An 11,716-nucleotide genomic window follows, 5' to 3' on the forward strand; every position below is an offset into this window, starting at 1 on the left:
ACCCCATACGGCACAAGACTCTGCAGCAACATTGCAGCAACACATTGCAATCTTGCATATTGCAATGCAATATTTTAGCAACATTGCAGAAATAACATTGCTGAAATAACATTGCTGCAAGAATGCGGTAATAATGTTGCAGCAAAATTGTAAAAATAAACTGCCAAATATGTAAAAATATTAATTTGTGTACGCATTTGGATATTTTTTATTATGATTTATCAAGCTTAAAATTTTAATTATTATATTATGAAACACAAATAAGTTTTATTAATAATATATGTAGTTTTATAAATTTTATTAATATTAATTATTAATTATAATATAATTCCGAATTATTAATTTAATTAATTATTATATTCATATATATATAATATGTCTTCTCTGCATTTCTTTCTAACTGTCTCCCTAGAAAGAGACGAAGAGTGAGTTTAATCAGAGGATCACGTTAATCGGAGACTGTGATATTGGCCCAAGGAGGCCGAACTGTATGTATCGGACATGCGACAAAAACCGAGGGCCGGTAATGGTACCTGTAGATACCTATAGATGGCATTGCAATCACAAAGATACCCGATGGCTTGAAAAGGAGGAGAGCACGGGAGGAGAGATTGCAGGCTGGGGACGTGTACGTATATGTGTATACGTATATGAGTGTATCGTGAGTGTGTCCGCGTACGTGTGACTCCTGTGAGACGAAAGCGCAACCTTGCGCCGGCCTGTTGCCCTTGAAGCTCTATCGCGCACACGTGTCAGTAGCTGTACATTTTTGGGAAAATAGAGGTAAGTATATATAAGGAGTGTAATAAAAAGCAAGGAAAAGAATAAAATGGCATTATTACATTTCCAACAAAATTTGGTTATGGCATAACTATAACGATATAAATTTAATCTAACCTAACCTATATATAACCTTGAATTGAAGATCTTAGTGAGAAGTATAAGATCATCGAACTAAAACGGTCTTTTATTCTTACGACCGGCATACTCAGAAAGTCATCGCCAATCTTTTCGCGATCCGCAGCATCTCGCTGTTCGAAATAAACGCTAATTGGCTGCTTGCTATTGGGTCGTTCCAGATAGACAGCAGCAGCAGCGGTAGCAGCAGTAGTAGCAGGAGACCCGGTCTATCGCGCGTGCCATAAAATACGACGTCAATCGTACGTTTTGCACACGGCGATACGTGATCAAGTCCGCACATTGATTCCGACTGCGGGGAATCGATGTAATAACGATTCCGCCACGTCTAACGATCTCTCTCTCTCTCTCTCTCTCTCTCTCTCTCTCTCGCGCAGAGGTAAATTTTGATTTTCTTCTATATGTTTGAGTCTTCTATATATTTCTTCTATATATTATTTCTTATATTTATTCTATAATTCTATAATCATATTTTTTATATCATATTTTTACAAATATTAATTAGGTTTTTATAAATGTATGTCAATATTTTTTTCTACACTTTTCTTTTAATACTTTCTTAGATGCACACTAATTTCATTTAAAAAAAATTACGATAACCTCTATATGACTAACATTGTTTTTTTTTTAAATAAATTTTACCGTTATGTGTCTCCCTTCAGACCGTACAACTTTTATCCAAAACACGTATTTTCTGTAAAACTTATATTTTTTTAGATTTGTCAGGGTTTCCATACTTTTCTTTCACCCTATATGTACTCAATTACATACTTTAATTTTATTATTTTATTTTAGATACGTTTATTTAAATACGTACATTTATATTTTACTTTCTTGAAAATATTTTCTTGAAAATGTTTCCTTAAATATTTTTCAATACATTTGTGTAATGTTTACTTATTGTAAGAAATATGAATAACATAAAACGTAAAAGAAAACTTGTTTCAAAACGTCATGATAGACGGATTATTGCAAATCAAACAGATATAGATATTGCAGGATCTTCTAGAGAAATTTTAGAATGGCATACTATTAATACTTCTTCTAAACAGACTTCAAATGTAGAATTGCGTAAAATCATTGATGAAGAAGTTTCTTCATGTAATACAAACAGTGTTAATGATATGATTGATATACATGTCAAAGTTACATCTACAAAAGATCTTAATAATGATAATGATAATAATAATGATAATGATATTGATAATGATAATGATAATGATAATGATAATGATAATGATAATGATAATGATAATGATAATGATAATGACAATGATAACTCTGTTATAAATGAAATACATAGACAAAATGCTAATAATGATAATGAATTAAATAAAGCATTAGCTACATAGGCTGTATCACACAATATTTCTCGCACAGCTTGTAATGCATTGTTAACAATTTTTAAGCAATATACTTCACATAATCTACCTACAGACGCACGAACACTATTAAAAACTCCAAGACAAACCCATATTTCAAAAATATGTGAAGGAGAATATTTTCATTTCGGTTTGAATGATATTATTCAGAAAATGCTATTAAAAAATAATAATACATATGTTAATTTACTAATTAATATTGATGGTTTGCCGTTAGCAAAATCTTCTCAAGCGTCATTATGGCCCATTTTGTGTTCAAATACTGTAAATAAGACAGTATATCTTGCTGGTGCATATTTTGGTTACAAAAAACCCACAGATTCTAATGTTTTCCTGCAACCCTTAGTCGACGATTTAATTAATTTTATTAATAATGGTTATATCTATAATGAAAACATAATCAAAATTAGATTGTTTGCTTTAATTTGTTATGCACCCGCCAAATCTTTTGTGTTGTGTATAAAAGGCCATACCGGTTTTTACAGCTGTACAAAATGTGTAATTAAAGGGAAATATGTAAATGGTAGAGTTTGCTTTCCATATAGAAAAACATTATATCCTTTTAGAAAAGATGAACTATTTTCCGCTAATGCTTATCAAGATTTTCAGAGTGGGTATTCTATATTAAACAATATTCCTGGATTTTTGCCTATAAGTAACACACCACTAGATTATATGCATCTTATACCTTTAGGCGTTGTCAAAAAAATAATCCTTCTTTGGATAAATGGTCCACTTTATGTACGCTTAAGTATCAGATCCATTAATAAAATATCACATTTGTTAATTTTGCTGAAAAATACAACACCGAACGATTTCGTTAGAAAACCCAGATCGTTAAAAGATATCAAGCAATGGAAAGCAGTAGAGTTTCGAAATTTTTTATTATACACAGGACCCATTGTATTAAGGCATGTATTAAAGCAAGACATATCTTCATTTTCTCACACTACACATAGCTGTTACAATTCTTATACGTCCAAATTTGAATGAGGAATTAATAAATTTTGCTGAATCGTTACTTAATCATTTTGTCATGTCATTTGTTATATGGTACGCAGTACATGTCGCATAACATACATAACTTATTACATTTATGTTCCGACGTAAGAACATATGGTTCGTTAGATAATTTTAGTGCTTTCCGCTTTAAAAACTACATGATGTCGATAAAAAAAAAAATTACGTAAACATGAAAAACCGCTGCAACCTATATAAAAGGTATAATAAAATTGAAAATTGTAATTCTTTTCTGTCAAATATTAATAATAAAACATTAAATTCATATAAATATTTACATAACAATGGTCCAGTACCAGATAATTATAATATTCAATCGCAATATTTGATGATGTCAAATGGAAAGTTCAATATCAATTGTAAAGGTCGTAATAATAATTGTTGCTTTTGAAAAGCGGTCAATATGTATTAATTTTAAATGTAGTGCAAAGAAATAAAGATTTTTTTTTTATTGGTAAGAAACTTAAGTACATAAAAGATGCATATGAATTACCATACAAATCCAGTGATTTTAATATAAAAGTAATGACAGTAAATAATAATAGCATATTTTCATGGCCAATTACAGATTTATTAGGTAAAGCATGGAAAATTCCTTTCGGAAATCATTCAAATACATTTGCAATATTTCCTCTTAATCATACAATATAATTATGTATGTTAGATTATTAGATGTATGTATGTTAGATTATGTATGTTAGATAATTTTTTTTCAATAATGTAAACTACACATGATATGTATCACGGAATATTTTATCATAGAAAAATGGATAAATATCAATTTATCATTGCGGAATTTCATGATGGGCTACAAATTATACCCTCAGTATGGTACAATACTGATAAATTATCATGTATATGGCTTAAACATATGAAAACTAAATACCGTATTAACAAGGCTATAATAGCAAGAGAGATGCCTCGAGAAAGGTCTGATTGGGAGGAGTTACCAATTAAAAGAATTTTTGGAGCAAGTAAGAGAATTTTATTTATATAAATTATCATTTAATATATGTAATTGTTGTATAATTTTTTTTGTTTTTAATGATTTAGATATTTAATGAGCAAAGTTTAGAAAAATTAAGTGTAGCGCAAGACACGTCAAATATAGATGACACTGGGATGTCATCAAATAGTTTAACTGAACAAAAAAAACAGCAAAGACGTAAGAAAGCTAAGAGACAAATATCACCATCTTCTTCTTCTTCAGAAGAAGAAGACATCTGTTTAAAGAATAAAGAAAATAAACTAAATATAAGACAAAGTAAAATACTGCCTCCTTTTCCTGACAAAAAAAATTTTCTATCAATTGATAAAGACATTGAGAAGCCTACACAAAATATTACAAATATTTACATGACAAAAATGTTATTAATCCTATGAACAGTAATGGTAAGTTATAATTAAAATTTAAAAATACTATGACACTTATTACGACAAAAATCATTAATAATTTCTTACTGCTTAGATAAAAATAACAAGAAGCAAATTGCTGCGAATAAAACAAACCTTCATATGCAAGATTTTTCTGAAAATGCCGAGAATTATACTTATGATGGTATTTATTATAAAAATTAATTATTGTTATATTTTTTACTTTTTTTTTTACTAAAAGGTCCTGTACTTAAAAAGTATATGTATAATTATTGTATGATACTTAGCACTAAATAGTAGCAGTAATTAGATAATATATATTTGTTCCAGAGTTCAAGAAACTGATTATAAGAAAATTGAACTCAATATCGTATAAATTAGACATTATGGAAAACAGATTTAATATGCTAGAAGAGAAAATTCAATTTTCCTGTCATGATTTTGATAGCCAAGAATGCGATATCCATTTCCCGATTTCTACAGTTACTGAGTTAATATCCTTTGAAGACCAATTACAGGAAATCAAATTTAGGGATACAGTTGTATGTGATAAAGATTTCTTATTTTTATTATATTATTATAGATGTTAATGCTTTTTCTATAGAGTAATATAACAATGTAATGTTATCTTTGATTACATTTCTTATCATTAATTCATGAATAACATATTTCTGTTACATATTGTTAAAATAAAGAAAGCTAAATTTATTTAAAAGTCATTAATTATTAAACAAAATCTGTATTAATTTAATATTATTTTTAATATTGTTTATTTCTTTTAGCTTAACGTTTTTAAACTTGTTGGTCGAGTTGATGCACATGCCATGATACAAAATATTATGAAAAAAGTAATGACAGATACTTTAGCCCAAAATTTTAGCTGGACAGGAAAAAGAAATAAGCGTAGCTTTAAAGATTTAAATTTTTCTAAAATGATCATACGTAAGATCTTTTTAATATAATTTTGGATTAACTTATGGTCTTTTCGATTTGCGACTCAAACCGACTCGGGTCGCATCATGTATACAGGACTCTAGCATCATTGACGTGGAATACATACATATTTATGTATGTATTCCACGTCCATTGATGCGACCCGAGTCGGGTCGAGTAGCAAATCGAAAACGCCATTAGTTGGTCCATGTAGGGTCCATTAGAAATCCCTTTAAGATTTGTCTAAAGCATACACATAATATGTATAAAACATACATATATATTTATCAGAAAATATTTACAATTTGTATTAAAAAACACTTGTGTATGTGCATTACAGAAGCTGTTCGTGTAAAATATAATGGACTGACAGACAATGACATTGCAGAATACACATCAAAATGGCTTTCTCAAGCTACTGTAAGAGTTCAAAGAGAAAAGTATGTATAACATTTTCTTTGTTAGGAACGTCATGATTGCTTACAAATAATTAATCAGATTACTTGATTTGATATTAATTAAATTAGATTGTACTTAATTGGACTGTCATCGACACTAAGCCTGAACAAACGGATGTTACTTTTTCTGTTTAATATGCTGAAAAATTCTGTATATTATCTGAATATTTTCTTATAAAATTTTTAGAATTTAGTTATAATTTCTCACATTTTGACAAAAAAACATAAAACATATATATGTTAAATTAAAATATAATATAATTATTGATATGATTTGAAATCAAATTTATAATTTTAAGTTTTCTATTAATGTTTTAGACATAATCAGGAAGAAAAAGGAAAAGCATTAGAAGAGGACGACATTACCAAAAAATAATACAAATATTTTATTACACATCATATAGATTATAGAAGAAAATTAATATAGAAAAAAGTTACGTTTTCAAATGTATTTTTTGTTCTTACATGTATTTTGAAAGTATATAAGTGCAATTTAAGTGAACTTTTGTTTTCATTAGGTTTATAAAAAAGTGATTATATATGTGTAACACGTATATATGTGTATATATATATAATATACACAGATTAAAGTCTAGAGCATACGATGCTTTTTTACCTGCTGGATTGCTTGCTCGCGCTTGTGCTACGCGTCCTGATTGGCTCTTATGATTGTAAAAACCAATAAAAACCAATCAGGACGCGTAGCACAGGTACGAGCCAGCAATCCAGCAGGTAAAAAAGCATGGTGTGCTCTAGTAGGCTTAATATATATAAAATATACTAATGCGTTATATATTAAAACGTATATAAATTTCGTATATACAGTTATTATGTAATTTTCTTTGTTTTTTTTTTATTGCAATATATTAATATAAATATATGTTGCATATTTTTTATCTCATGTAACTCACTTGTATATAAATAAATATAAATATATGTATATAATATATATATAATTATTATGTTATTTTTTCTGAAATAGATCTCTTTTGCATGTGAAATTAATCTTCAAAAAATTTGTAGAGGAAAGTTCCCTATTATGAGATATCACATCTATTTTGTGTGATTTCCGGAAATCTATGGCCAGATATAAAATACCAATTATTATTGTCATTATAAAGCATTAGAATATGTACATTACATTTCAATATTGTTACAATATTGTTACAAAATTGCTGCAATATTGTATTGCAATATTGCTGCAATATTGTACTGCAATATTCTTACAAGCGGACATTTTACCGTTGCTGCAATACTGCAGCAACGTTGCAGCAACATTTTGCAACATTTCTGCAATGTTGCAATCTTGCAAAGAAATATTTCTGCAACATTGCTGCAATACTTCTGTGCCGTATGGGTAGGTTCATTTTCGTCCGTCAGCGTTATACTGCGTGGGCAACAAGAAATTTATTAAAAAGAATATCATACCAAGTTTCTTTTGCAAGTGTGATGGATCTATAAAGAGAAACCTCTTGCAGAAATTCAGTCTAGATTATTACTCTTAGGCAAATCTCTGAATAACAAATTTATATCCCATTTTAATACTGCTTTGAAACATCTTCCTTTAAGCACTTGCCATGATATTAAACAAAAATTAATATCCCGATTTGTGTCAATGCGTCTAAAACAACTGTCAGTTCCTTTAAGTATTACAGAAGATTCAGAGAAAATATCATCAGCTTTTGCAAGTAAGACAATGGAGCAGGATTATTAGCTGACAGGTTTAAACAAAAAAAATATGCACGAAGATATTAAAATGAAAAGCAAGTTTATTCTTATATAGATGTAAACAAAAGTATTATTCTAGTATTACAGTTGTCTTGTGATATTGTTTAGCTTATTCTAATGTAATATTTAAACGAAAGTATTATAGTTTTGTGATATAATTTTTTATCATATATGATGTTATTTTATGTGATATTATTTTATCATATATGATGTTAAAATTAATATTTAAAATGACAAATGATCTCATTAATATTTTTCTTTGCTAGCAATATCTTTTATTTGTTCTAAGTAGTTATTATATTAAAGGCCATATTATATGTAATTCGTTATTTCAGGATTTTTTTTTATAGATGTGGCTATATATGTGTTGTCGTTCTAATATATATCTTTATAATACATGTTATATAATATATGTTGTATAATGTATAAAGAGATATATAATCTAATATGTATTTTTCTATAAAATAAAACGTTACGAATTTATTACAAATATGTATTATAAATAAATGTTTTATACTAAAAAGTAAGTGTAAAAGAAAAATGTTTTATATTTTTCATGACTAATGTTTATAACTAATCTTTTATGACTAAAAATGAAACTTTTCATGACTAAAAATAAAATAACATTTCCTTGTTAAAAATTATTTTATTACATATTCTGTTATAACATATTTTATTAACAGTTTAATGTTGAAAATATGATGCATAGATTTAAGGTTTTATTTCTGAAATCTTGATGAAATTAATGATATCGTCGATACTCCATTACTATTAACTTCCAGAACTTTCTAAACTCATTATTTGATTGACTATTATTGTAATCTCTTACATTTAAGCCTAATAACTATAAATATTATATAATAATAATTGTTAATAGACTCTATGTATTTATTATTTGTTCATGGAATGGCAAAAGCAACATAAGAATATTATAATATATAACGTCCTATATTAATTATTAAAATACATATCTCTTACATGAAATTTTGTATGTTCAACATGTAATTTTTGTACAATACAAAATTTATTTTAAGAAAGAGAAGAAAACTTTTCCTTTATAAAGAACAATGTTTTGGTGTAAAAGAAACAAATATTTAAAGAATAATAACTTATTCTTTAATATGTTTTTATAGTACAAATATGCATTTATAGCACAAATATGTATTTATAGTACAAATATTATTATCAGTATTAAAAGTACAAGATCGAATTCTGTTATCTCTTTCAGACGAAACTTATATAATTGAAATATATATACAGAATTAACAAACCAAAAAGAATAAACCTTTTCTTTGCCAGTGAATAAATCAAAAGGAGAGTAATAATCGACGCTGACTGGCAATATATAAATTTATTATATATCTCACAGAGATATAATAAATTTATATATTGCTATTGCCAGTCAGCGTCGATTATTACTCTCCTTTAGAATTAACAAACATCATCAAGAATTAGTGCGTTATATGTGAGATCCAAATGACTTAATATGCATTAAATCATCTTGTAAACAATGAACTCTTCCCCTTAAAACTTCACTTTCCTGTACAACATTTTTTAACTTTACTTGCATTGCCTTATAGATTTGTAAGAAGTTCTCTTCTCTATTTCTTTCTTTTGTAACTTCACATAGTACAGCTGATTTTGGAGGGTTCCAATCCGGAATTCCAGCAGCATCGATCCACTCTTGTCTTAATTTAGGATCTTGAGTAAATGTTGTTAAACAAAATCCTTCTTTATTTGAATTTGTGCATCTTGGAGCACTGCACCTGCCAGGCATTTTAATATGCAGGAAACACTGAAAACTGAATTTATTTCATGTATATAAAATCGAAGAGGGCAAATTTTTCGTATTCAGTATTAATTTCAGTATTAATAATAACGTATCACTTACGGAGACTCGATTGCTGTAACGCGACGGAACCTTAGTTTGTAACAGTTTGTAAACATTAACCTGCTTTAACCTCTTCTTTACGTCACAAGGAGCTTTAACGCCCGCGACCAATCAGAGGAAAGGGGGTCACGTGACGAGTTCGCCACTCTCTCCCTACGAGGCTCTCTACGTGTCACGCGTCGCGTCATCACAAGTTAACCAATCAACACATCCCATTTTATTACATTACTTGTGACGGGATCAAAATGGGATGTTTTGATTGGTCGCGACGGATAGGCCCGGTCTACAATGGATGTCGGAAGTCGGAGTCGTAAGAAATTGACCAATCAATTGACCATTCATTATTTTTCGACCGCAAGGAGAATAATAGATTGTGATTGGTCAATTTCTTACGACTCCGACTTCCGACATCCATTGTAGACCGGGCCTAACGCGATGCGACGCGCTCAGTGGAAACTCAGCCTTAGGCCGAGTTTCCACTGAGCGCGTCACGCATCGCGTTATCCGTCGCGACCAATCAAAACATCTTATTTTATTACATTATTTGTAATGGGATGTTTAGATTGGTTAAGCCCCTTGCACAATGCCAGACAACAGGCAATAGGAACAGGAAATAACTAAAAAAATCGTTAATTACAACCTAAAAAGTTTGAATGCTATAATTGGTTGGCAACAGGCAATAGGCACAGAATTTCCAACGTGACTGAAACTTCTGTGTCTATTGATTGTGTCACTGTTTATTCTGCATTTATACATGATTTCTGATTTCTATTCCCTGTTCCTATTGCCTGTTGCTTGGCATTGTGCAAGAGGCTTTAACGACAGATGACGCGACGCGTGGAAACTAAGCCTAACGTCAATAAGGGCTCATGCACAATGCTGACAGGTGGGCAATTAAGCCCCTTGCACAATGCCAGGGGCCGTATTCTGTTCCGCTAAAATCCGCTTACCGACAATTGTCGGTGTCGTTGCGCAGCTTTTACACGATATGAAAAACCTGCGCAACGACACTTATCGAACCGACAGTTGTCGGTAGGCAGGAACGGAATACGGGCCCAGGCAACAGGCAATAGGAACAGGAAATAACCAAAAAATCGTTAATTACAACCTAAAAAATTCAAATGCTATGATTGGTTGGCAATAGGCAATAGGCACAGAATTTCCAACGTGACGGAAACTCTGTGTCTATTGCCTGTGTCACTGTTTATTCTGCATTTATACATGATTTCTGATTTCTATTCCCTGTTCCTATTGCCTGGCATTGTGCAAGGGGCTTTAAGGAGCAATCGTTTTATGTTGGATATACTTGCAGAAGACTGTGAGAAATGTATTTTTCCAAGAAAATAAACAGTTCTCTGCTAAAATATCATACAAAATTAATTATACGAATGGAGCGATTAAAAATCCCAATAGAGCGAAGCGAGAAATAGTTAAGATGGAAGCACATAAAATTGCAGGAGCCATGAGCAGAAAGCAGAAGCCATACGCGCATGCGCTATGGTATCCGTAAAAGCTCTAACAGATACCATCGCGCATGCGCATAGTTATGGTAGCATGCGCATGCGCTGCCGAGCCATAGTTACAATAGGCGGCCTTGTGAAATGATTAATTTGTTATTTTTTCAATAAAAATGCAATAAATCATTAAAATTATGATGGAGCAATAAGGAGCAATGAAGGAGCAATCGTTCTATGCCGGATTTAGTTGCATAGAATTATTATAAATATGTTTTTCAATAAAAATTGGAAATTTTTTATTTTTATTAAATATTTCAAAAAATAATAATTTTAAAAGGGGAGCAATTGTTGATTCTGAGGGAGCAATTAGGGAGCAATCGTTTGAGCTATAGTTCATTAAAAAATATGAACTTGCAGCGCCAACTTATTTCCGGTTGTGACGAGCTGACAGCTCGCCGCAACTCGAGACGTCATATTGGGATAAAAGTAGGATAAGGAAATCTGTACTTCCGTAATTTTTTCTCGTTTTCTATATAAAATCAGAGTTCCCCCGAA

General features: G+C 30.0%; 1 protein-coding gene and 1 long non-coding RNA gene across 2 annotated transcripts; both read left to right on the plus strand.

Annotated features, from left to right (window-relative positions):
* The first annotated feature begins 1,258 nt into the window (after nucleotides 1-1,258).
* LOC139824095 (uncharacterized) lies at nucleotides 1,259-4,506 on the plus strand. The gene is made up of 2 exons (XR_011735005.1): nucleotides 1,259-1,297; nucleotides 4,083-4,506. It is a non-coding gene; the product is annotated as an uncharacterized lncRNA (long non-coding RNA).
* Nucleotides 4,507-4,550: 44 nt separating this feature from the next.
* On the plus strand, nucleotides 4,551-6,965 carry LOC139824094 (uncharacterized). The gene is made up of 6 exons (XM_071796592.1): nucleotides 4,551-4,712; nucleotides 4,789-4,878; nucleotides 5,025-5,236; nucleotides 5,477-5,636; nucleotides 5,968-6,067; nucleotides 6,404-6,965. Exons 1-6 carry the CDS (start codon nucleotides 4,700-4,702, stop codon nucleotides 6,459-6,461), a joined length of 633 nt encoding a protein of 210 aa, XP_071652693.1. The 5' UTR covers nucleotides 4,551-4,699; the 3' UTR covers nucleotides 6,462-6,965.
* Nucleotides 6,966-11,716: the final 4,751 nt, after the last annotated feature.

Source organism: Temnothorax longispinosus, unplaced genomic scaffold (genome assembly GCF_030848805.1).
Source record: "Temnothorax longispinosus isolate EJ_2023e unplaced genomic scaffold, Tlon_JGU_v1 HiC_scaffold_265, whole genome shotgun sequence".
Lineage (NCBI taxonomy): Eukaryota > Metazoa > Arthropoda > Insecta > Hymenoptera > Formicidae > Temnothorax > Temnothorax longispinosus.